The sequence below is a fragment of the Rhinolophus sinicus genome, linkage group LG01 (assembly GCF_036562045.2).
Source record: "Rhinolophus sinicus isolate RSC01 linkage group LG01, ASM3656204v1, whole genome shotgun sequence".
NCBI classification, from domain to species: Eukaryota; Metazoa; Chordata; class Mammalia; order Chiroptera; family Rhinolophidae; genus Rhinolophus; species Rhinolophus sinicus.
In genome coordinates, this window is record NC_133751.1 from 141,093,863 (window position 1) to 141,121,148 (window position 27,286).

The 27,286-nt window shown below is 37.7% G+C and overlaps 1 protein-coding gene and 1 long non-coding RNA gene across 32 annotated transcripts in view; one reads left to right on the plus strand and one right to left on the minus strand.

Annotated features, from left to right (window-relative positions):
• Positions 1-27,286, minus strand: part of NEB (nebulin) — a 182,740-nt gene that overhangs the window by 107,387 nt on the left and 48,067 nt on the right. For 29 of the 31 annotated variants that reach the window (XM_074336259.1, XM_074336289.1, XM_074336275.1 and 26 more), the window contains exons 33-58: positions 26,964-27,071; positions 25,731-26,042; positions 24,925-25,131; positions 24,363-24,467; positions 24,093-24,200; positions 23,159-23,470; positions 21,516-21,722; positions 18,892-18,996; positions 17,655-17,762; positions 15,857-16,168; positions 15,520-15,726; positions 14,940-15,044; positions 13,854-13,961; positions 10,823-11,134; positions 10,435-10,638; positions 8,975-9,079; positions 8,502-8,609; positions 7,843-8,154; positions 7,196-7,399; positions 6,786-6,890; positions 6,592-6,699; positions 5,268-5,579; positions 4,770-4,973; positions 4,176-4,280; positions 2,480-2,587; positions 542-853 (exon numbers count right to left, since the gene is read on the minus strand). In XM_074336259.1, coding sequence (XP_074192360.1) covers positions 542-853; positions 2,480-2,587; positions 4,176-4,280; positions 4,770-4,973; positions 5,268-5,579; positions 6,592-6,699; positions 6,786-6,890; positions 7,196-7,399; positions 7,843-8,154; positions 8,502-8,609; positions 8,975-9,079; positions 10,435-10,638; positions 10,823-11,134; positions 13,854-13,961; positions 14,940-15,044; positions 15,520-15,726; positions 15,857-16,168; positions 17,655-17,762; positions 18,892-18,996; positions 21,516-21,722; positions 23,159-23,470; positions 24,093-24,200; positions 24,363-24,467; positions 24,925-25,131; positions 25,731-26,042; positions 26,964-27,071 — 4,803 coding nt within the window. The remainder of the gene's footprint in view (positions 1-541; positions 854-2,479; positions 2,588-4,175; positions 4,281-4,769; positions 4,974-5,267; positions 5,580-6,591; positions 6,700-6,785; positions 6,891-7,195; positions 7,400-7,842; positions 8,155-8,501; positions 8,610-8,974; positions 9,080-10,434; positions 10,639-10,822; positions 11,135-13,853; positions 13,962-14,939; positions 15,045-15,519; positions 15,727-15,856; positions 16,169-17,654; positions 17,763-18,891; positions 18,997-21,515; positions 21,723-23,158; positions 23,471-24,092; positions 24,201-24,362; positions 24,468-24,924; positions 25,132-25,730; positions 26,043-26,963; positions 27,072-27,286) is intronic. The other 2 variants (XM_019737446.2, XM_074336297.1) reach the window with 2 other exon arrangements.
• On the plus strand, positions 67-4,849 carry LOC141572265 (uncharacterized). The gene is made up of 3 exons (XR_012497589.1): positions 67-108; positions 4,035-4,129; positions 4,727-4,849. It is a non-coding gene; the product is annotated as an uncharacterized LOC141572265 (long non-coding RNA).

Here is a 27,286-nt window from a genome sequence, read left to right on the forward strand (position 1 = left end):
TATCTGCTTTCCATAGGTGCTAGATTCTGTCATTACCACGTGACCCCTCCATGAAGAGAGCCGTGCTAAGAGGAGAAAGTATCACTGTAATGATGCAATAGCTTACAGGTACAGTGACTTTTTTGTATTTCATAAGAATAACATTTAGTGGTGTAGCAGACATTAGTAGTCCATTAATTATAACCTCATTTCTTTTGTAAGAAGAGCTAAAACCCAATTTCAGAGTAATTTTTTTAATGTGTTGTTTCTTTCCCCCTTAAAAGAATAAAAGAAAATGTCTCCCTCTGGTGGACCGTGAATGCTAATATTGCTTAATTCCAGTTTTATTTTTATAAGATCAAGTTTGGTTTGTAAACTTCACTACCTTATCAATTCCACAAACATGTTCACAATAAAGCCATAAAACTATACACTGATTTAAATATCAAATATCATTCAATACACCCTAGCTTCAGTAGGCCAATCAATTGTACACAAAGGATAATTTTTGTGGAGTTTAAATTGTTTCTGCACACAGCTCTGATATAGATGCTGTACTCACATCGCTCTGCAGTTCATAGGCCTGCCGAGCGTGAATGACGTCGTTCTGGTCGGGCAGGCACGTCCACTGGTGCAGGTAGTTCTTATAGTCCACGTCACTGACTAAGCTCTGGCACTTCTTGGCCAGCACCACCCCCAACATGTCGACGGGGCTGTTGTACTTGGTCTTCCACTTCTCAAAGTCCTTCTTGTACTCCCTGTCACTCTGGATCTTGGCCACATGCATGGACCACATCATCTTGGGGTCATCCTTAATGTCCCGGGCTCCAATGTGGTGGCCAAGTTGCTTGCGGTAACCATCTTTATATTTGTACTGAGACGAAACATGCACAAATCAGGTTTTTATTGGAAGCCCTCAGAGGCCACAAGTCCATACAAAATCATCTTGCTTACATCACAGTTGTACATTGTAAACTGACTTTTGTTAATAAACACTAAATCAAGCCAGTATCGTGACCTTTACTCTACAGGTAGTTCAATAGATATAATCAGCATAATTGTGGTGTGTACCCCAAATCACCTATATCCTGGAAATAAGGAATAGTTCTGGAGGCAGGAAGTACACACAGTGGGGAGAGGTCACCTGTGGAAGCGGGGGAGAGGAAATTTGAACCAGGAAACTTGGAGAAATAGATTTTATATGCTAAAATATGTTTGGAAAGAGATACACTTGGTGACATGGTGTGTTTAATAAGTAATGAAATGACTGGTTCTTGCTCGGGTGAAGTACTCTAGGTCATGGGCTACCTGCAGCAGCAACAGTGGAGAACTTATTATTTCATAATAGATCCATGCATTCAGTGGTGGTGGCAAATGTTTGGTATACTTTGAACACTGATTGAACTAGTAAAGCTGATGTAGCAGCCCAACTAGGTAGAGCGTTCCCCACTGGCCAACAGTATTTTTATTATTCCATGTCTAATGGCTTCATCTTATAATCTGATCCAGTTATCCAAAATAACATGCTTCTAGTCTCAAAGATAACTGAGAAAGTATAGATAAGTCAACAGGAGACAGTATGGTACAGTGGAAAGAAAAGAGGTTGCCTGGAGTTTCAACTCCACCACCCACTAATAAAAGTCTGATTTTAGACAAGTTGCTTATGTAATCCACGAAACAGGGATAATAGTGATATTTTCTAGGGTTTATTATGTGAGGACAGTATGGAGAATAAGTGAAATAACACATGTGAACCTCTTAGCACAGAGTTCTCAATACTTTTTGGTTATTATTATTTCATTATTTGTAATTATTGGCATAAATCCATTTGTAGGGAAGGTCCCACATACATAAACTAAAGTGAGTCACTACCATGATTTTCAGGTATAAAGGGCGGTGTATTACCATCTTTTTAAACAGTGGGCCTTCATTTTTAGAGCAGTGATCTATTCCTCAAATATCCCCTGAGGCACCAAGAAAGGATGATGGTTTTATTCTGGGAGGTATGAGCTACACAGCCAGGAGCTCGGGCTAGTAATCACCACTGGTGCTGATCCACTGCCTTCTTTCGTAATTTTACAGGGTGAATTGTAATGCAAGTGTCATATGCATTTTTAAAATACTGTATATTAAAATGCTACATAAACTAGGCCCTGATTCTCACTGGAAGAACTTAGGTTTTCGAGTTACACTTTCTATAAGCACTGTGATAACTCTTATATAAGCATCTCCAAGCCGGCAGCCGCACGCTAACACATGAATGGATCTTTCTCTATTCTGGGTGGACCAGTTTTAACTGAAGATACTGTATCCTGAAGTTTACAAACCCATTTTATGAACAACTTTTCATTTCCCTCAAAACTAGGTGTTTGAAAAATCCCACACAGATACATCGGGATATATTTTTAAAGGGCCAGGAAACTTCTTTTTAAAGATTTAGTTCAGGGACAATGTCACCTGTGACTATTTTCACACATTTGGAATAAAACTGACAACTCACATCACTGGCGATGTCCCTGGAGGCCTTGGCTGCCACGATTGGGATGGCGTCGCTTCGCAAGTCATACCCTTTCTTCTTGGCTTCTTCGTTGGCAAGTTTATACAGACTCTAAATTTGGGCAAAGAAATCAGTTAGATGTTGACATTCATATCCAAAAACTGATAGGGGGCTGAAATAATTCACTAAATTCTACACAAGCAGGTGACTATAGTAACCTTACTTTTAAGAGTTCTAAGGCTTCTGCATTTTTAGTTTTTGGTGACAATTAAGAGCTAGTTATATACGCACTAAAATTTTGCTTTGCACCTCCATCCCAAAATAAAATGACTTAATCTATCTAAATCCTCTAAATTATATTCTGCTGAAGAGTAATATACTGTTGATTTATGCTGTCAAAGAAACAATATTTTCCTTGCTGGTAGCACAAAACTGGGAGAAATAACTAATACGTCATCTGACAGAATCTTAGAGTCACCAAAATCTCTACAGGCTTAAAACTAATAGGCTCAATCTAAGAAAAAGAAATTACAGAGAGATAAATGTCGATCTTTGAACTAAAATTTAAATTGCCAGATGTATAAATACAGGTTAGAAGAAACCTAGCTTAAGCCCATGTAAGATGTCTTAGGGTTTCAGCTGATCCTAAGTTCCATGTCCACCAGCCGGGACACAGCTGCCAACGTGTCCTGACACAAAAGGTGCAGAAATGGACATCAAATGTCCAGAAAAGGAAATAGGACATTAGCCTTACTCTATATTGATCATTCCTCACTCGCAGGATTTTGTTTGGCTCAGAGAGTCACATTCTAGCAGGGATGTCATGTGAGGAATGCCTAGGAACTTAGATATTGAAAGAGAACTTGGGGTGAGGTGGCAGGGGAGGCGCCCTAGTTGCTGTTGCCATCTCCGTGGAGTTGACACAGATTGTTCTGCATCGCTTCAGAGGACTATGTGGGTCTGCAGAGAGAAATCTTTGACTCAATGCATTAGAAGCACCTTCTAATGGAATTTTCCAGAACAAGTGGGTTGACTTATGAGATAAGCTCCTCGTCACTGAGAACACTTAAGCGAAAGCAGGATGACCACTTATTGGGTGAGGCCTCCTATACTAGAACAGAGGTTGACCTCTCTTCCTAAACACCTGTGCTTTTGAAATGGGGTAGATGGCCCTATGCTCACAGAAAGTGGAAAGGATATGGGCTTGCTAATTATCTGAACTGACAGATCCTCTGTCTCTCTCTTTCTCTGTGTTATCTGATATTACTACTGCGATTTTAGTCCTTGACTTAATCTTATACATTAAAAATCATAAATTTTGACCCTAAACTATAATTTAGGAAAAATAAATTATATAGGGAAATATATATTTAGCACAACTTTGTAGCATAAGGAGGAAACGAATGTATATTTGGTCCATGGCTAATTTCCTAACTTAAAAAAAAAATTAATAAAAGGAAAAGGTTTAATTGATCTTATGGTTACTGCTTAAATCACTAATTCTTATACTTTGTACTTCCTAAATGATAATTTGTGTTACTTGAAATTTGATGTTTAGGATGGTGATTAAGAAATGCCAGCATTGGTATTCACGTGGAGCAAGAAAAGAGGTTCTCTATAAAGCTGACATCATCATGGAAGAAAGTAATTGAAGTAAGAAACAGCATGTAAATGGCATAGAATTAGCATCTGTTCCCACCTCACTGTAGTTGATTTTGTTCATTCTTGCCAACGTAATTTCTGGTGTGTCTGGCATGATGTGGATCTGGGTTTTGTCTTTGTCCCAGGCTTCCGTATATAAACGCTATCAAAGAAAATATATAATATCATCAGGAAAAGAATTCAGTGTAAAACTAACGGGAATTCTAGGGCCACAAGAACTTTACGAACAAACATAGCAAAAGGTTATACACTTTGTAACATGTTATGTATTTTACACACATCTTCTTCAAGTGAAGTAATCAGTTCATAATAAAACAGATAATTAGAAGTACCGTCTGATAATCTGAAATGTATATTAACAAAAGGAAATTGAGAATATCCTTTATTTAAAGATGATTTTCCATAAAAAGATGTCATTTTATCAAAACCATAAAGCAATGACTGAAGTAAATATTAAAGTATAAATGACATATATGTCAGATTGATAGATATGGATGGATGAATGGGTAGATAGATAGATAAATGTGTTTTGTTGTTCAATGCTCTGTTATTTCTTTTCTTGATCATGCTTCTTTTTCTTTGATTTAGCTTTAGGAGTCCTACATTGGTTCTCTGAATTTTGAAACCTCACCTTGTTCATAGTGATGGCGTTGTTCTTGGCCAACATTTGTTCCAGAGAATCAGTCACGCTGGTAAATTTGAATGTGTCTGGAGGCTGGCGATAGATTTTATCACTTAAAATTTCAGTTGCCCTTTTGCATTTTTCCACATCCAAAGAGCCGATGGGAACCCAGCCAATGCCTTTCATCCATTGGAGGTCTGACTTGTACATATTCTGTGAACACACATAGTCAATAAATATTTATCCCTATATTTGGAAAATATTTTCATCTAAAGGATATAAAATAAAGTAAGCTCGTTCTTGAAAATACAGTTTGGTGGACAGGCACAGTATCAGACAACATTCTTTTTTGTTTTGGAGGGTTAAATAATTAGGAAATAAAAGAAATGCTATTTCCTCCTTTGCAGGGGCTGGTGAACTTGGTGCCACCTATTGCTACCTTCTCCCAGGGATGTTAATTCATTGAATTCCCACCCTTGCATGTTATTATGATCCTCTGGTACTCACATCGCTCTGCAATTCATAGGCCTGCCGAGCGTGGATGACGTCGTTCTGGTCAGGCAGGCACGTCCACTGGTGCAGGTAGTTCTTATAGTCCACGTCACTGACTAAGCTCTGGCACTTCTTGGCCAGCACCACCCCCAGCATGTCCACTGGGCTGCTGTACTTGGTCTTCGACTTCTCAAAGTCCTTCTTGTACTCCCTGTCACTCTGGATCTTGGCCACATGCATGGACCACGTCATCTTGGGGTCATCCTTAATGTCCCGGGCTCCAATGTGGTGGCCGAGCTGCTTACGATAGCCTTCTTTGTACTTGTACTAGAAGAAGAAAAATGCTGATAGTCACCTACTTTAACTTTTAGTAAAAAGCAATTATTAAGGCCAATATTTTCTAGTCATTAAATGTTTAATGGTTTCCCACTGAATACATAAATATACATATACATGCATCTTGTCAACCGTTTAGAAAATAAAGCATATATTTGTATACAAAAAAGAAAATAAAAATCAGGACATTATTCTGCCATTCAGTGCACCGATAAAACTGCTTTTTGTGGTGTGTGTGTGTGTGCATGCATGCAAACATGCGCGTAAAAGAGAAAGAATAAAATTAGAATAGGAGTCATACTGTATATGGGTTTGTGCGTGCTTTTTTGTTATTATATGAGCATTTCTCTGTGTCATTAAATATTCTTTATAAACATGATTTTTAATGGCAGCAGGTATTCCATCATATTGGTATATATTAATACTTTTAACCATCCTGTGATTTTTGAACATTTATTTTTAAATTATGATGGCTACTTCCATATTTTGGAAATAAAGAAAAAAATACATTTTTGAGCAAACTCATCTTTTAAAGAACATAAATATCTACAGCCAATCACTGGAGACAGAGACAAACATATGGGCCACGTGGATGGTTGGACTTTGAATAATGTGTCCCATTCATTCAGCTCTTGTGGTGGGTTCATTGGTTCATAAGGCATGGGTTGGGTTTTGAAGGAATCCTACAATGAGTTTGGTTATATATCAGAATACATCATGCGGAAAAGCCAAAAGTATGTCTGAACTGCAGTCAAGTATCCAATGCTTTCGTTCAATAGGAAATGGACCATATTTTGAAATGGATGTTGCTATGACCTCAAGCACAGCTAGGATTTAGCCCTTGTGTTGAGAATTTTATTACCATTATTTTAAACTGTTTTTTGAGAAAAAACTGTTAGCAAGAACTTTAACCTCATGGATTAGTTGCTGTACTATATACCCAAGAGAAAGAAAGAAATCTTTAAGCCAAAGCTAAGACGAAGAACTTTTCAGGTGCACTTACTTCACTTGCGATGTCTCTGGAGGCCTTGGCTGCCCTGATGGGAATGGCGTCTAGCCGCATATCATACCCTTTCCTCTTGGCTTCTTCTAGGCCAAGTTTATACAGTTTCTGAAATAGACACAAGTCATCATAAGTTTGATTTATAAAGTACAGTATAAGGAAAATACATCATGCACCATGAATATATTGCTTACCTCACTGTAATTTATTTTGTTTTGTTTAGCTAGTAAAACTTCAGGGGTGTCTGGCATAATGTGGACGCTGGTTTTATCTTTATCCCAAGCTTCTGTATAGAGGCGCTAAAAAAAACCAAAAAAAGACATGACTCGTATAGACCCATATGAGTAAATACATAAAAAGAACCTGGTTCTTAATGAGAGTAAGGAAAATCTGCTCTGTGAGTTGATATTTGTGACACCTTCAGGTCTAGATGTCTCATGTCAGTGAGAAGCACAACACTCACTTTAAAACCACTTTAATACAAAGCAAAATAATTTAATATGATTTTTCTTTTATAGAAAGAGATTTAGGTGTTTACAAACACACACACACACACACACACGCACACAAATAATTACTCCTCCCAAGTAAAGAAAGGACTTACATGGTTCATGGTAATAGCATTGTTTTTTGCCAAAACCATTGGGATAGAGTCCATAAGGCTGGAAAATTTGAATTGATCTGGTTGTTGACGGTAAACATGGTCACTCAAAATCTGCATAGCTTTCTTGTTCTTCTCAGCCTCCAGAGAACCAGTAGGTAACCAGCCAATGCCTTTTAGCCACTGAAGGTCAGCCTTGTACAAATTCTGAAATTGTAAGTGACATATCACTAAACATAAGCATAAAAATATGCCTCTAAAGAAATAAAATATCGTATTATATTACACTTTATATTTCAATGCTTGAATTCTTGGGAAATTAAAAAATTTGGTATGTTTTGTGAATCAACAAAATATTAAGATTATAAGCAATATTTTGAAACACATTTTAAACAGCAGAGCTTAGAGAACAACCCAGTTCTAGGTCAACAACCTAGGGGCTTCCACCCAAGCAGTGGGGACTTTGCTGGCTCTTTCTTTGTGGACAAAGGGTGCCTTTAGCTGTATGGGTGACTGGATCGAGGGTGGGCATTAGTCCAGGGAAGTAGAACTCAGTTGTGTAAGCTCAGCTCCCCTCACTTTGGGGGAACTTTGATACTTAGGAAAGCATACATGCTTTTTTGTTGGCCAAAGGAAAATATTAGACTCACATCGCTCTGCAGTTCATAGGCCTGCCGAGCGTGGATGACGTCGTTCTGGTCTGGCAGGCACGTCCACTGGTGCAGGTAGTTCTTATAGTCCACGTCACTGACTAAGCTCTGGCACTTCTTGGCCAGCACCACCGCCAGCATATCCACTGGGCTGTTGTACTTGGTCTTCCACTTCTCAAAGTCCTTCTTGTACTCCCTGTCACTCTGGATCTTGGCCACATGCATGGACCACGTCATCTTGGGGTCATCCTTAATGTCCCGGGCTCCAATGTGGTGGCCGAGCTGCTTACGATAGCCTTCTTTGTACTTGTACTAAAGGGAAAACAAAACACATCTCTCATTTCTTTCAAGATTAACTTATATTGCAATGTCTGTGGCAAATTACAAAGCACATTAACTCCAAATATTTCACTAAGCCTGGAGAGCCATGGATTTAAGGTTTTTTGATAGGAAAGATTAAAAGCTAAATCCAGCCACAAATTCCTACATAATAAATGCATCCTTGAGCTTATCCTCATCTCACACTGCATGTCTGGGATCATGTCACTGTTCTAATTTGTTACTCCTTGAAAGCTTTTGTTCAACATAAAATTAAATTGAGACGCCTTCGAAGTGATAAACTGCAATCAAATCAATATAAACAGGGGATAAGATCTTACTTCGCTGGCAATTTCTCGGGAGGCTTTTGCTGCTTTGATCGTTATGGCATCAAGGGGAAGATCGTAGCCTTTCTTCTTCAGCTCCTCATAACCCATTCGGTAGATTTTCTGTTAAGAGATGAAGATCACTTTGGGAAAAATTGCTTTCCATAAACAACCGCCGCAGAATGAATCCAACATGCTAAATATTTTAAGAATCCATGGGAATAGTATCTGTGCTCTAGAATACTCAAATGTGATTGGAAATTATGCCCATTGGTTGCTAATGATCTTATTTTAAACTTTAAAGCTCTTCAATTACATAGATCAACAAAATTAAATGTCAGCTATTTCCAAATGGTTATGAGAATGCAGCAGAAGTAAATTGATAGAGAAATGAAATGAAATATCATTTAGGCGCTGTTTTCCAATTCACTGCCTTAGAAGCAATTAAAGTAAGCTTTCCGAAAACACATGCTGAACTGGAAACTCACATCACTTGTGTTGATTAAGTTTGTTTTAGCCAGAATAATGTCAGGTGTGTCCGGCATGATGTGGACTTGAGTCTTGTCCTTGTCCCAAGCTTCTCTATAAAGTCTCTAAAATGAGAAAGAAGAGTTTTCAGTGGTGGTGTTAATTCTTGTGAATGACACAGTTAACTTCAAACAGGATTCCTGAATTCATCTGAATTAAGCATTATAACTGATAGCATGAGCAGACAACATAAGCAGAAAATAGGTACCGTATTTCTTGACTTATCTGGGACATAAATGGTTTTCGAAATCTGTATTTTTTGGATTACTTTTTCAAAATGACAGATAATCCTACCTATAAGAAATCAACCCAAGTAATTGACACCATTTTAACCAAGTGATCAAAGTTAAAATTATCAGTAATGAGACAAATTGATATCATGTTCCTCCTGATATGATGTAGGGAGAGGCTACAACATGTGTTGTCTTGTTAAAAATACAAAACCTGAGTCTCATCATGAGGAAACATCAGACCAGCCCAAATTGAGGGAGAGCCTACAAAACAACTGGTCTGCACATATATATACACTAATATATGCATCCATACAAATGATCAAATACTTACTCTAAGCTAATTATGGATATATATATATATATATATATATATATATATATAATTAATACATATGATATCTGTAAAATATATATATACATATTTTATATGTATATATAAAATATATATATAATATATTTATATATCCTTCTAAGACCCACATGGTTATTATTAAATATCTATTTAAACTTCCTTACCAGTTCCAGAATCTCAGTGCATATAATTCAACTTTCTGTAATTTTCAGGGTTATGCTTCTGAGCAATAATGAGTAATCTTTCCCTTTTGTTCATTGAATTACTCTACACTGTTATCTTTCATTTATTTTATTCAATAAATACTTATTGATCACCTACCTATATCCCAGACACTGAAGAAGGAAATAAGTTGAAGATGAAATATTTATATATATATATTCTATTTATCTTGACTCAGCTAAACAGAATGCATTATAATCACTTGGCAGAAAATACACTCTTTATAACATTTGCATTATACCTGTGTTAAGATACTCAGAATATCTATCTCCCTCTCATACACTTTATCCCAACAACAAAACATTTTATCTTTAATGCATTCAAGTTTCAAAGAAAAAAAAAGTATGTTCAATAGTTTTCTCATTACATTTTGGATGAATAAATAAGCAAGCAAGCTTTAGGTGACAAAACTGATACTAACCCACTTTTACATAATCCAGCGTAGTTGATAATGCCAATGAAGCAACCAAATATAAAACATTATTCTGTGTTGTGCTATGCCGTGTGATGCGATGCTCTGCTATTCTACTAATTTATTACACAAATGCTATTGAGCATCTACCAGGTATCAGGCCCTATAATTTATTTTATTTATTTCCAAAGAGTTACTCACATCACTCCTATTTTTGGCATTTGCCTTTGCCAGAACTACGTCCATGGCATCAGGAATGCTGGTGAACTTGTTTTTGTCGGCAGGCTGACGATATTTCTTCTCACTGATAATTTCTGATGCCCGCTTGTTTTTTTCTGCCTCCAAAGAGCCCAGGGGACTCCATCCTATGCCTCTCAGCCACTCAAGGTCAGCTTTATACAGATTCTGTGAAAATACAAAGTAAGCCATCAAAATCCCCTCCTCGTCGGGACCCTTGACTCAAGCGATTTTATGCATTTACATACTCAATAATAACTCCTCTTTCTAGTTTCTGTTGCTCTGTGACTAAATGGCTACTCATATGAGATAGAAAATAATATATAAGCTATTAGATTTAATAGAAGCTGACCTCACTCTGCAGTTCATAAACTTTTTTAGCTTGAATAACATCGTTCTGGTCGGGCAGGCACGTCCACTGGTGCAGGTAGTTCTTATAGTCCACGTCACTGACCAATGCCTGACATTTCTTGGCCAGCACCACTCCCAACATGTCCACTGGGCTGCTGTACTTGGTCTTCCACTTCTCAAAGTCCTTCTTGTATTCTCTTTCACTCTGCATTTTGGCTACATTCATGGACAACACAAGCTTTGGATCATCTTGCAGACTCCGGAATCCAATATGGTGGCCGAGTTGCTTGCGGTAGCCTTGTTTGTATTTAAACTGAAATCAGAGGAGACAGTTCTTTTATGAAACAGAAGTTAAGTTCAGTTTGCTTTGTTTGCATGTTTGTTTTCCAAAACTGAAATGAGAGAAGGGAAGCTTATGTTTACTTAGTAAGAAATGTGAAAACTGAAGTGGAGGCTTCCAAAGAAATGTAATGTAGCTGAGTAACAAGAGAGGTTGTGGTGAGAAATTAATTCCAATTAGAGGCGTAAATGCATCCTGGGATGTGCTGGCATTGTGTATGCTGACTTCAGGGTAGTGTTTGATAAAGCACTTGTGATATCCTTATGGGAATAATGGAAACTATGGGTTGAATGGCAGAAAAATTAGGAAGATTCAGGACTTGATGAACAAGCCTAATAGTGTAGATTAATTTATTAAGCAGCAGGATGGTTAGTGGTTTGCCATACAGTTATGTCATATAAATTTGTCCTGTTCAGGATGCACATATGGCTAAAAACAGCTAAAGAAAATTTCACAAGAGCTCAACATATTGCCAAGGTGGGTCAAAACGAACTACATAAATTTAAGAAAGTAAAAGTGAAATCCAGTACTTAGATTCAATTGGGAAAAATTTCATTAGTAGTAGAACTGCATAAATTTAAGAAAGTAAAAGTGAAATCCAGTACTTAGATTCAATTGGGAAAAATTTCATTAGTAGTAGATCACAATAACAACAGTGATAATAATAATGATGGTAATAATAGTATTTACATGATACTAGGTGCTGAGCACACATTACACCTCACAGAAGTAGGTTCTACTCTCTCTTGACACCCAACTTCACAGTTATGTATATTAAAAATACTCAAGACTTTAAGTTGACTATAAGCCGAATATTGGCAACCTGCTTATTAAACTGCTTATAAAAAAAATAGTGTCAGAGATTCTGTAGGGGCACAGATAAACACAAGTGAGAAGCTCATTTACTCTTTTCTGTAACAGGAAAACAACACTAAGTTTTGAGGTACTCTATTTTGAGAGGGGCTTTGAAAAGATAGAGTAAATCACAAGTAGAATGATCAGAAGATTGCAGGACTTATAAAACTGAAACCAAAGAAGAATAAGAAACTTGAAATGTCTAAAGATGTCAGGTGGAAGAAGAAATAAGCTACTTTGGGGAGCTCTAGAACATAGACCGTGAGCTGATTGGTAACATATTTAAGTTCAAAGTAAAAAAATGTACAGTGACAATTAGGGATAATCCAATAAGGAAATGATCTGCTCTGAAAGACACGAAAATTTTCATATTTGTAACAATCCACAGATTGGATGACTACCTGCTGGAGATGAAGATAGAATGTTGAGTGGGATATTGGATGAAATAAACTTTAAATTATCTTCTAGCTCTAAATTCTATGATTTTAATTTATTAAACTAAGTATTTATAAAAATAGCTCTAATTTCCTTAAATTTTATAGACACAAGAACCATTTGAAACTGAGAGGAGACACAATCTCTACAATGGTGGGAAAGTTCACTTATCGTTAACTTAATTTTAGATTACAATTTCAAAAGTTTCAAACTCATAGTTCACATGAAAAGATGTTAGCTATCATCAAATGTTGTGTTGTTTGGAAATTATTGACACTATTTCTTTGATTCCTAAACTATCTTTATAGGGAACACATAACATTAAATGAAAATAAGTTAGCTTTCTGGGGGACATGCAAGCATCATTAAGCATTGCTCTAGGCTCATCACCACACTGATTCATTTTAATGTAATGTGGTATTGACCTGCAAACCAGGGAGTGGGTAATAATGCATCATCTAATTAATTTTCCTGTACTTCTGGAGTACCAGAAAATAATTGAATTAGGGAGAATCCTTATCTTCTTAGGATTTATTATCAGATTCTGTCTTCAGACATTCTTTCTCTCTAAACCAAATCCTTGTTTTGTTTTAAAGATTTAGATTAAGAGATTGTGCTTCTCTATGAAATTATGGTAACTTATTCTCTATAACCAAGGTCCCCTGAAATTTTTGTGGTTAATTCTTGGGCTTAAAATAAAACATGTTTATCAGCATGCAGAATATCTAAGCCAAACATTTGTAAAAATTTAATCAATAGGAAATATACCTAGTTTATTCATTAAATTTACTACCTTTTCCAATCATAACTAGAAGATTGGAGAGGTTTGCCTTAGAGAGAGAATACCCTTATTTTATGAACTTTGGACCAGACAAGTTAAGCCCTCTGGGCCTTAAACCCAAATTCCTGAAATTTCCTATATTTTCTATGCCCCAAGCTGGTTTATTATAATTATGTAAATGCAAGGGTGGGCTAAATAAAAATAATTGGCAGCTAAATTTTAAATATTTGCATTAAAAATATCTATCACTATCAGGTTGTTGAGGTTTATTTATTATCTAGCACTTTGAGTGTGTCTATAAAAGACAAAAAGATAATAGGAAAGTTATTTTCAGGTAAATTGGGGAAAACTGAAATCTCTGGTTCCTTTATAATGTCTGAAAACATAGCATCTTAGTGTAATGGATCTTATAGGTTCTCTGGCTCAAACTCTATTCAAGAAGCCCTTTTTGGATATTTTATCAGTGAGACAGAAGAGTGAATTTTGGTTAAACGAAGAATGCAGGAGAAGACGAAGAGGATGTCATTACATTTTGAAAGGTAAGGCTCATCTGTAAAAATGATTACCAGCATTAAGATTCAGATAAAAATATATCCTTATAGGAGTTACAGTAGTACTTACGTCGCTAACAATGTCTCTTGAAGCTTTGGCCAACTGTACAGAAATTGCATCAACTGGGAGATCATAGCCTTTCTTTAAAGCTTCTTCCCATCCAAGTTTATAGAATTTCTGAAAATTAAAGAAACCATTTAGCATTATTCAGTGTATATTAAAACCCCAATAGATTGCTGAACAAAATTTACCTAGAGAATAGAGATCAGACTCTAACATCATCTACCTTATCTCTAAAGATAGGGATAAAAAGAAAACAAGCCGTTTAATGAGGCCCTGACTTAGCATCACATGACCTGGCTTCAATACTTTGGTTCTGAGAACTGCCCCCCCCCGACCCCCTCCCCAGTTATATAACTGAGGATGGCTTTTTCTGTTCAGACACAATAAGGGCATATCAGGTATGTCAGGTAACTTCCCCCTGCTATGTACAGTCTAGGCTCACTGTTTTGAGCACAGATAAATAATTGATAACCAAAAAAAGTCAGGTGACAGAATATTAATTATCTAAGTGATAAAAGTAATAGACGATGAAATACCTTTTATAAGGTACAATAAATGAGTTACATTTTTGGAGTCAAATTCATTGAATGGATGCTATGTGTGAAAACTAGGTGATAATAAAAACAGCGAAAAGTCAACTAGTACTTACTATGTGCCAGGCACTCTGCTGAGAGCTTTACAAGGAATTTCTCATTTGGTCCTCACGGCAATTCAGTGTCATAAGCACTTTTGTAGTCTCAATTTTAGGGATGAGGAAACTAAGACCCAATATCACACAACTTATAAATGGCAAAGCCAAATCTCATACTAAGTCTGTTTGGTGCAATATTTTCTTTCAACAATTATTGATTGATTTTCTATTCTGTGCCAAATACAATGAGTACGGAGAAAAACAAAGCAGGCACAGCACCTGCCTCCATGGAACATACAATCAAAGCTGAAGCTCTTGCTTTTAACCGCATATTTTGCAACATCCCTAGGCTAGATGGTTTAAGTCATTCATTTCCATTCTTTCAGCATTTACATCAATTGTTTACCATTACATCACTTAATAAGTTTAATCAGTTTCAAGCCAGTTTTGTGTAGCTTTACCTGACTGTACAGTGTTTGATTCTGCTTGGCTTGTAAAATATCTGGTGTATCAGGCATCACATGAATCTTGGTTTTGTCTTTGTTCCAATCAATGGTGTATAATTGCTAGAAAGTTAATTAAAAAAAAAAAAAAAAGACATTTGAAGTTTGAATACCTTCTTAGGACAAACCAGAAAAACTTTTCAGGACGAACAAGAAAGAAAAAAATATAGCAGAGTATTTGAATGCACACAATTTGAATTGGATTAAATTAATTTAGTAACTAAAACAGAGTATATAATTCAGAAAAAACAAACTCAGATCTTAAAAAATAATCTTTTAGGTATTTTCTGTCTTCTAGAATGGACCAGAAGTACTTAAGATATAATAATTTTTAAAAAACAAATAATTTCTAACTCAATGAGAAGGGCAGGAGAAATAAAACACAGTAGGCAGCAGAAGATAAGTGTAGGGACATTCTCTGAAACTGTTTGCCACTGCCTGGAAGTGATGGACCCAAATTAAATTTCCCAAACAAGAACCAGAGGCTGCTAGCCCTGCCTCGCTGGGAGCCCCAGCTATGGAAGGGCAGCTCTTCTACCTTGTTCATGGTTTGTGCATTCTGCTTGGCAAGAACCATGTCCATGGAGTCGGTCAGCTTCTTAAACCGGAAGTTGCTTGGGTGCTGGCGGTATTTCTGGTCACTGGCATATTCGGTTGCTTTCTTGGCTTTTTCCACTTCTAGGGAACCAGCTGGACTCCAGCCAAGCCCTTTGTACCATTCGTTGTAGTCCTGTTTGTATTCATTCTATACAGGTAGAGAAGAGGCAAATCTACTTTACCTTATCAATTTAGACACAAAATCATGGTGTAGGAGACCGCGATCTCCCTTCCCTTGCTAGGACTCCAACCATCACCCAGAAAGAAGAGAGCCTTACATCACTCTGTATCTGATTCATATTCTTGCTCAACTGGATGTGCATGGCATCTGGAAGGAGGATGTATTTGTGAATCAGGTGCTTGTAGTTGGTGTTGGTGATGTTGGCTTGGGCATCCTTGGCGGCCGTGACACTGAGCATGTTGGCAGGAGTGTGGTAGCTGGTCTTCGTCTTCTCATAGTTTTTCTTATACTCCCGATCCGATTGCATCTTAGCCACTCTCATGGAATGGACTAATTTGGGGTCATCCTCAAGACTGCGGAAACCAACCATTTTCCCTTTGTCTTTTTCATAATTGTATTTGTATTTATACTGTGAAGAAAATGGGCATATTTATTCAGAGCAATTCTCTTGACTAGAAATCATTCTAGTGTCAACATTCTGTATTTCATAAAAAGTTATACTTCCAGTGAACTCTACAGTTCACAAGACACATTTTTCACATTTGTTTGTGTAACTTGTTACAACTATTCTTTGTGAGGCAGATAGCAAAGTTATTATTACTTCTCCCATTTCAAAGAAGAGTAAGCTGCGAGCCAGAGAGGTGAGTGACTTGCTAAGGTCACTGAGGATTAGAACCCGGGTCTTTTGATGATACACCACACTGACTTCCACACATACTCTGCTGTTACTTTGAAAGAGACCTTCAGTAGGTAATAAGACTACAGCAAATGAAAGAAAAAAGTAGGATGTTCTAAGCAGCTAATGCTTCCATGACAAATCACCCAATCTTTTACTGATGAGAATAGGCTCAGTTATGACATACACGGTACGATTTTAGAGTAGCTCTATATTTATGGAGCTTCTTTTCTTTTAAGACGCTCTATAATTGGGAAGAAATTTTACTGTGTATCGCCCAACTTTCCTCAATAGAGGGGAGATACTGATACATGGATACATCTGCCTATCTCTTGTGGGTCTGAGTGTGCAAGTTAGGGGGTAGGAGCTGGGAGAGCGAAATCCCTCCAGTATAAGAGAGGGAGAAGAATGTGGCGTTCTCGGGGATAGGGATGGATACGAAGGAAAGATAAAGAACAGAGATAGAGGAGGAGAGACAAAGTATAACTGGGGTGGCTAAGGAAGGAGTACTCTGAAATGTACTCCTCCCATTACAGCTGAATCATTAAATACTCACTGTGAGTGGATTTCTTGTGGAAACAACCAAATGAAAAAATTGAGTTTCAAATACGTGATGTGTTATGGCAGTGATGTGTTGGCACACCAGCTCTCTAAGGGGAAAAGCCCTAATATGTAGTGTTTGTCAATTTCCGTGGTATAAATACTCCCACCAAGGCTGATGTCAAGCCACCAACTGTTTAACAGCTGATTTCCAAAATTGCTGATTATTTAATAAACAGCTGTTACGAGCCCAAAAGATCAGTACTTCCAGCACACCACTTCATGAGACATCCTGTTAGGAAGACAGATCCTAAGAGTCAGCAAGAACCACACAAGTCTTCCTATAAGAAAACCTGGTGCAGGGTTTTGGATTTCTATAGGCCACAGCCTTGGTATGGAGTTCAAAGTAAATTCACCTAGGTCTCATGAGTCAGGGAGCAGACATCTATGTGGTCATACTATGGTTAGCATTCTGTTTCTTCAGAAATGCCAGAGAAAACAAAAAAGCAAGGTAAGAAGCATTCACAGAATAGAATGAGACTATTGTTAGCAGGCACACATTTCCCCATATTTTATCCACTTAGTGTTTCCAGAACTCAGCCCTGATTAATTTGGTAGATAAGAACCCCCTCCCCCACCCCCCTCCACCCCAAGCCAGGTGGCTGTCCTTCAGACTTACATCACTTGCAATGTCTCTTGAGGCCTTGGCAGCTTTGATAGGAATTGCGTCCGTTCTGAGGTCGTAGCCTTTCTTTTTCGACTCTTCCAAAGAAAGTTTGTAGAGTTTCTGTAAATAGAGGCAAAGGAATAGTTTTCTTCTAAATAGGAGAGCCTGGATTTATTTTGAAAGAGTAAATTAGCACTGTGGCATCATTTTTATTTTTGAGCGGAATGATTTATTGGTGGTTCAATGGCAGAATGTTCTCACAAAAACATAATTGTGTTTGAAAAAAAATCCATTACAAACTCAAGAGACCACCAGAAAAAGTAAAAGTTCCTGGTCTCTATTAGGTTGCAAATATACTTTTTAAAACTATGAAAGCCTGGTTGATTCTTATTGATGCACTTTATCAAATAGGAGTCAAGAGATGACTATAAAACAGCCATATTCTTACATGAAACTTTATTGTTTTGCAATTGACACTTTTATTTATTTAATTGTGTGGATTCTACAATCCAAAAAAAAGTCAGCAACCCCAAATCCCTACATAATTGAAACAAAGAAAAGAAAACAAAAACAAAAAACGGAGGATTAGAAGATTTCCTAGCAACCACGGTTAGGATGAGAAAGGAAGTGAAGTAGAACACCTTTGCGTTTTCTTTTTTCATTACTTTTTTTTTTAATTTTTAAGGAGGGCACAGCTCATAGTGGCCCATGCTGGGATCAAACTGGAAACCTTGGCACTATCAGTACCATGCTCTCACCAACTGAGCTAGCCAGCCACCCGCTGCATTTTCTAACACTGTTGCACATTTCTTGTTGTGAGGTTTGCCCCAACTTCCTCAAAATGTTAATCTTCTCTTTCCATTTAGCTTTTCCCAAGACCCCCTCTTTAGAACCATCTCAAAAGATTGGTGGAGGAACTAAGAACAAAGTCCTAGGATGATCACTTCCTTTTTCTCTTCTGACACCCAGGCCCTTCTTTTCCTGCCAAGTCTCTTAGTTTGAGAAGGAGGACCTGCTCCTAAAGCAAAGATCCGCATGCCCTTCAAATTCCTAATTGCTGGGCCCACGTCCCGTCGATAGCCTGACTCCAACTCTTAGCAAAGAAAGATAGAAAGAGGAAAACTCTCATTTGTGGATTCCCACTCTTATTTTTAAAAGAGTTACACTCCACAAGGACACATATTAATTAGTTAATTTGTTTACTGGTTCAAACGGGGGGAAAAGATGGCCACAGGGAGATCACACTTACGTCACTCATATTAATTGCATTTGTCTTTGCCAGAACAATTTGGGGGATATCAGGCATCATGTGGACCTTGGTCTTGTCAGCCTCCCACGCTTTTTTGTAGAGGTGCTAGGAAGTAAAAAGACACACACAAATAAAATCCCATACAAGTTAGTATTTAAAACCTTAAAAGAAGCCTCACTTAATACATAGCTATCATTGTCCATAGATATCAATATTTTATATATTTTTATTAGCTAGATCTTATTAAATTTTTATAAAATTTACATGGAAAAGGTGCTCATTCAAACAAGACGGTGAAGAGGATGTAAAGAAAGAAAGTAAAATGTCCTGTCCTCCTATTTGACAGCCTGGAGCTAGGATCTAAAAGTTTCTCTGCATATTAAAGCCCACATATACTCCTTTCAAAATATAAGTGAGGTCATAGAAAGCATAATGTTTTATATCTTGTTTTTCTTACTTAATAATATAAGTTCTACATCTTTTAAGCGTCTTAAAATAATTTACTTCATTCATTTAAGGAGCTGTAGTGGTCCACGAGGAGGTGTAACCCGATTGATTTAACAACTTCTCTACTGACAGACGTTTAATTCATTGATTCCAGTCTTTTTCTACTACAAGCCACGGTGCCATGATCTTTGTGGTGAACGTGAAGGCGTGACACCCAGACACCCATTCAGGGAGGGACTTGTTGCCAAAAATATTGGCAGACAACAGGTAGTTGTCACTTGTTTCAGGGTTTGCTGCCTCACTCAAGAGTGCACCCTGGTGGCCACATCCCGGGACTCATCAACGTATGAGTATAAAGGGCTGGCCATTCAGTTGAATGCAGAACACGACTGCCGAACTTGAGAGCCCTCTGTGGGAAAGGCCAAAGCCCTGTAGGGCCTGCATCACAGTTAGACTCATCCTGCCCAGTTCTCCCTGCCTCAGGTACCGTATCCTCAAAAATGCCCCATACTCCAAATTCCATCTCAGCATTTCCTTTTGGAGACTTTAACCTCCAAAATATATTATTGTGCATACGTATGTATGTATGTCTTTGGACATGTATAAGGATTTCTGTAGGGTATTGGGCATGTGACTATTTAATTTTAACAAATATTAACAAAATGTTACTAGAAGTTCATATTAGCATAAATTCCCTGGCCAACACTGTACATAATACAACTTTTTAATTTTTGTAAATCTGACAGGTGAAAAATGCTTTCTTTGTTTTAACCAAGTTTAATTAGAAAACAAACAACACTTCTTCAGAGCCTTTTTCTAGACCAGGGGTGTATAAACTTTTTCTGGAAAGGGCCAAATAGTAAATATGTCAGGCTTTGTGGGCCAGAGAATCTCTGTCATTAACTACTCAACTCTGCTGTTGTAGTGTAAAAGCAGCCATAGATGATACGCAAAATTTAAATTAATTTAAATGTAAATCGCCACAGGTGGCTAGTGGTTATAGTATTGGACAGCACAATTCTAATGAAAAGAGCAACAGCCAGGCATCAGAGTCTGATTCTAGTCCAGACCCAATCATTGACCTGCTGTGTGTCTTTAGGGGAGGTGTCTTGCTTCTCTGGGCCATGATTTCCTCAACTCTGCTGAGAGGAAGCAACCAAGATATCTCTCAGCGTTAGCATTTGCTATTTCTATGATTCTCATCTTGGCGTCGTTATTCTGACATGGTAATCATTAACATTGGAAAAAAACGAAAGTTTTAATTTAATATTTAAAAAACAAATGCATGCTTGTGGTAATTTAAATTCCAAATCTTAAACGGGGCCCTGAGATTTGTGCCTTGTCTTTTAGGCAAATTCCTTTCAAGGAGGTTGGTCTTCTTGACAAATCTGTTTTCTCTCTTAGAAGATTCCAGGGGATTTACTCAGGGACTTAGCATAATACAGCTTTATCTTTCTCCTGCAAGTAGGACCATCATTTTCTGCAACTGTCTAATGTTAGAACCCAAATAATTTCCTCCCTTTTTGCTAATCAATGGCATTTTAAATTGCTGTCCACACAATATAACCAGTGCTGCTGGCAATTATTCTATTACCTGTAACTTAGAAACAGATGTTTAAGTTTGATGTGCTTTTGGTCCTGACATCAACTTATGGTTAAGGAATGTATAAATACAGTATGGCTTTTCTGAAGGCTGGAATAATTAATGATCCAAGGAGCTATTGGTGGAGAACGATTGGTCTCATGATTGCCCAGAGAAGGTACAGGCTTAGAATGCTGCTTATACACATGTGATCTGGGGGTCGGCTTTGATGCCATCAAAGCAGCTAGGAAGCCGGGTGGATGCGCTGTAACACCCAGCTGTTACCAGGCAAACGCTGCTGATTCAGCAGCGTGAACTTCTATTCATCCCCACCTTCGACAAAAGGGACTCATTCTCAAGGTTTGCATTAAAAGAGGGAGCCCATATTTATTTTGTTATGTCTATTGGGTAGAGTGGTTCATTGGACACTTGGAGGGCGACTAGTTATGACTAATTCCTATCTTTAACTATAGAACCCCTTTTCAAGGTAGACATTATGATGCCCTAAAACTGCTAGCAAAACCTATAGATTAAATGTAAGATATGCCTGGCTTTCCCCTGATGCATATGAAACACTATGTTATTAAAGACTTACTTCATTCATAATTTTTGCATTATTCTGGGCCAAAACCATATTCATTGAGTCCATCAGTGTGGAATACTTCAAAGTGTCTGGGTGTTGGCGGTACTTCTTTTCACTGATAATCTCCATGGCTTTCTTGTTTTTCTCAGCCTCCAGGGAGCCCACAGAGAGCCATCCAACGCCCTTTATGAAGTCAGCATAGTCAGCTTTGTACTGATTCTGCAAAAGGAAAAGTTCAGGATGAGAAGAAACCAAAACTTCTAAGAACTACAAGTGGGTATTTAACATTCAGTAAGTTCCACTTCAGTTTTCAACCAATAGTATATTGAATTTCAGCAATTTTTATTCCTAAACTTTTATTTTTTTTATATTTCTTTGCATGAGAAATTCAAAATAAGCAGTACAGGGGCAGCCGGATGGCTCAGTTGGTTAGAGCATGGGCTCTTGACAACAAGGTTGCCGGTTCAATTCCCGCATGGGAGGTGGGCTGCGCCCTCTGCAACTAAGATTGAAAACGGTGACTGGACTTGGAGGTGAGTGCGCCCTCCACAACTAGATTAAAGGACAACTAGTTGGAGCTGATGGGCCCTGGAAATGCACACTGTTCCCCAATATTCCCTAATTTAAAAAGAAAAAAAAGGTCTTTAAAAAAATAAATAAGCTGTAATATCATTGTGATTTGTTTTTCTCAATGCCCTCATAAAGAAAAAGTACTAATAGATAAATACCAAATAGATTAATCTACCATGTGACTATTAGTTCAAGAAAGGGCACTATGCTGGCCTAACTTTCTTACAAAAATTCCCAAGTTTCCTTGGTTAATAGATAACTTATGTAGACCCCATTTCTCTCTTTTGTTGTGGCTTTGATCAGCCACCACTGTTACAACTCCCTCAGGTATACCAGAAACCTCACTGGTATTTTCTGCAAATTTCATTTTTCTCCCCTCAATTCTGACATTTTCCTCTACAACTGTACATGGCTGCTTCCATTTGCGCACTTACGTACCTATCTGGCCATTAATAGCTTAGCTCTTACATTCCCAAAGAAAAATATAGGCTTGGCATGGCCTGCCTTTGGTTCATAATTTAAATTCACTTCCCCAGCCACCGAATGTCCTCTATAGCTGAATTCTTGGCTCTCTACTGTCTGTGCCTTCCTCACAGTCATTCAAATAACTGCTTCAGCCATCACCTCCTCAATATCTCCTCGGTACCTAAGATAGGCAATTACAAAGTTGGACGTAGTGAAATGAAAGCTGATTGGGAGTGAGCAGCACGAGGTAGCAAGCCATCTGACTTTCTGCTTTCCCCCTTCTCCCTCTATCAGGAGCCTCTTATGCTTCTGACTGTCTTTGTTAGACATATTTCCTCCAACACATCCTTTCTGAAGCCAAATTTCATGTGCTCTGGCTGAACCCAGCATCCAACAATGCTCAAAGCAATGTTAGTAGAAAATAAGACTTTAGTTTCTAGAATCGATCTCCCTTTTACAAAAAGAAATAAATTCAATTTAAGGTGAAAAAATGAAACACCTCATTGGGAATTTACACAAGAATTTCTTTCAGGATTTTCAAAATGCCATTATTTATGGTCATTCATGAGTTGCTTATTAGCCAGAGTAAACGCTCTGCAAATGGTGCAGCTGTCACGTACGTCACTTTGGATTTGCATCATGTTCTTGGCCAATTCAAAGCTCATGGCGTCAGGAAGCAGGTTGTAGGTATGGATCACATTCCTGTAGTTGGTGTTGGTGGCCACTTCCTGAGACTTCTTGGCTGCCACCACACTGAACATGTCCACCGGGGTGTGGAAGGACGTCTTGGACTTCTCGTAGCCCTTCTTGTATTCCCGGTCCGACTGCATCTTGGCCACCTGCATGAAGTGCACCAACTTGGGGTCGTCCTCTAGGCTCCGGAACCCGATGTGCTTCCCTTTGTTTTTTTCATAGGCTTGCTTGTATTTGAACTGTGGATAGAAAAGAAAGCAAGGTGATGAAAACATAGTGGAGGGAAGAGAACAAAATATAATTCCCTAGGTGCCATTAGCTTTGTCATTGGTATAGAGTTTTAGAGCCACTCTAAAATTAGAGAGGAACTCAGCGAGGGCAGGAAGTAAAATCTTTGTACTTCACATTTCTGGCCAGACTTGAGTCCATGGAAAGGAAGTGATCTCAGATTTAATCAAAGAGATGTAGAAATAAGTTATTTTAGGGTGCTTTAGGAAACAGCTTTTCCCACTCAGCTGTCTAATCAGCAGAAAAGGCTGCAGGCATGATTTTGCATGGTGTACCTTTAACGGGTCTCCTAGGTAACATTTAAAGGTTGCATCCCTGTGTTTGCTTAGAATTGCCTATAAATGATACTCTAAAAGCACTTGTTTTAACAAGACCTGGTCACTTTTTACATTACATAATGAACAAATGATTAGAGGGTCCTTGGACTGGGTGAAGGGATGTGTCTTTTATGTTACATGGGACGACAGTCCCACCAACACCAGGTATGGCTGAGTGCAGCTCCTGAATACACACGGATTTGGTTCATTTGCTCTTATTTACTCAGCCTAAAAAAGGCCCAGTGGAAGCACTTACATCACTGGCAATGTCTCTAGAGGCTCTTGCAGCCTTTATTGCGATGGCATCTGGCCTCAGGTCATATCCTTTCTTCTTTTCTTCTTCCCAGCCAGCTTTGTACAGTTTCTAAATGATGAAATTGAAAAACACCAGCATCTTGTTATTTGGGTAAGATGGGGATTCTGATTTCAAAGTGGTTGGCATGTAGAAGACAGACATTCCATAAATATTAGTTCCCTTCTACTTCTCTCCCACTTTTGTTGTTGCTGTTGTTGTTAATCTACTTACATCACTCATGGTGATTTGGTTTACTTTGGAGAGCAAAATGTCTGGTGTATCAGGCATCACGTGAATGGTGGTTTTGTCTTTGTTCCATTTTTCAGTGTAGCGCCTCTGCAACAAGAAGGGCAGGCACATGATTGTACTGCAGGACAATTTTGTAATAGTACTACCAAGAAGGACTCACAACTTCATGATAGAAGAAGTTAAATCTGATACTGGAAAATGAGTGAAACAGCAAAATGGACTGATGAGACTAGACACATGATGAGAGAAAAAAATGATCAAACAAGGGAGGCATTTTCCACTGAAACAACAAATACCATCTTGCCCCAACCTCACACTATGTGGGTTTTGTCACACCCTCAGCATGTCACACCCTCTCATACCCAAGGGTCAGTGTGAGAGCTCTCTAGATATGAGAAAACTTATAGAATGACCCTCTCACCACCACCACCACCACCAGGACCATCAGAAAGATTAAAATGCTGGCAAAGATCTTAGTGGCCCTGCTAAGCTCAGTGGCATGAGCTCAGAGTTCTCGGGCTGAGGCCAGCAGTTGAGCTCTTACCTTATCCATAGTCAGTTTGTTACTTTTGTTAAGTTCTTGTTCCATTGTGTCCATGGAGTATGTGAACTTCAGCTTCTCGGGGTGCTGGCGATACTTCTTCTCACTAAGAATCTCTCCTGCTTTCTTTGCTTTCTCCACTTCCAGAGACTCTATTGGGACCCAGCCGATCCCTTTCATCCAGTTGGTGAAGTCGGATTTGTATAGATTCTTTACATCAAAAAAAGAAATTTTCATTTCAGTAAGAGTCAGGGCTTGGATTTCCTTGCCTAGATGATTTACTCATTAGCAAAGAGAAATAAAAAAGGAGCTGGGGGAGAATAACCTACATTTTATGTCCTATCATCTTTTGGAAAAAATTTAATTATAAAAGTGATTACATTCATGTTGGTGTTGAATAGAAAATTCTGCTCAATAATTCCTTTGAAAAATTAACTTTGTTGGGAAAAAGTGAACAGAATTTTGCACCGGAAAGCATATTATATAGCATCCATTTGAACCTCTTAGTTTTTAAACAATACACATATATTGGGTCCAACACCCAAAGTTTAAATACACACACACACACACACACACACACACACACACACACAAACACACACACACACACTAATTCCTGAAAGAAGCTATATATAGCTCAAATGAGTAAAATCCTAAAACTCCAAATTCTGGAGACAATCCCTAATTACAATGAGTCTAGTCAGGGTTTGGATGGAGTGAGTGGAATTCACAATTTCTTGTTCTTCCCTCCCACTAGCTAGACATGAATAACTAATTCTACTCGGACAATACAGTTGACTGTTGCATACATCACTTTGAATCTGCATTGCGTTCCTGGAGTGCTCCATAGACAAGGCATCAGGCAGCAGAGTGTAGTTGTGGAAGGGTTGCTTGTAGTTCATGTTGGTAGCCACCTCCTGAGATTTCTTGGCCGCTGTCACACTGAACATATCCAATGGCGTGTGATACTTGGTCTTGCTGGCTTCATAGCCCTTTTTGTACTCTCGATCTGACTGTATCTTGGCTACGTTCATGTAGTGCACCAGTTTAGGATCATCCTGAAGACTGAGGAATCCAATCTGCTTGCCTTTGGCTTTCTCGTAGGCCTGTTTATATTTGCACTGTAGGAAAAAGAAGGGCAGACAGAAGTTTGATGGGGTGGATTACAGGAAACACTGAAGTGTTCAATTGAACTTATATAACAAATTTCACAATAGCCAAATGCAATCTGAATATAGTGTTTTAGTATTTTTAAGTAAATGACGAGCAAAATATTTCTGATGGATGGTCTTGGTATCTGCTCCGGGGATAATTAAGAGTGGAATAATTTGTAGTTTATATCTAGATTATTCATAAGTAGATTCTTTGCATATACTCAAATGTTCCTGAAAAGTTTGTTTATTAAGGATTTGGTGTATTTTTAAATTATTTGTTTCCATTATTAATTTGTATTACCTAATTAAGTATTTGCATAATCCTGAGTAAATTGCAGTAAAGCCCTTATACAAATTAGTGTATTGGACTCCAAATGAATGAGTTTTTACTCTATTAGGGTATTATATCAATTCATATAGAAACTATAACTTAATTTGTAAAATGTAATTAATTAACTAAAATCTTGTTATTTAATCTATAATTCTTCCTGGTTTTCCATATTTCACCAAACTTTTACTTTGTGGAAATTACATTATTAAAAATACTTGGAGACTTTTCCCGTTTAGTGACATTTTGGTATACCAAGGCTATTTTTCTTCACAAAATTAAAAGAAAAAGCAGTTTCCAAGTTCATAGCAATGACACTAATGAGCATTCCAAATATTTCACAGTTTAAAAAAAGAATTTTCTTCTTTGTAACAACTGGATTGAGTTCTTCAAGATTTTAAAGTACAGCAATGTAAAAAAATCATTATACCTTAAGATAGTACAAAATATTTTTAGAACTTTTTATTTGCCTCCTAATATAACACATATAGCCTCATACACCATGTAAAGCTTTTTTAAATATAGAGAAAGAAAGTTTACTACTTTCAAATTAGACTTACATCACTGGCAATATTCCTCGAACTTTTTGCAGCAACAATTGGAATAGCATCTGTTCTCAAATCATAGCCCTTAGCAAGGGTTTTCTTCCAGTCTGCTTTATAATAAGCCTTGAAAAAAAGAAAGCTTACTTTATCATTTGATATAATTAAAAGGAGAATGACACAGGATGCCACAATCTTTCTTATAAAACACGTCATAGTGTACCCCTTTCTATTAAGACAATTCACGGAGGTACTGCTGTTAGTTTAGTAGTAGTGTGTCTATCAGATTTTTAAAAAAACATCATTAAATAATACACAGTATGACCTCAACTGCTTTAAAA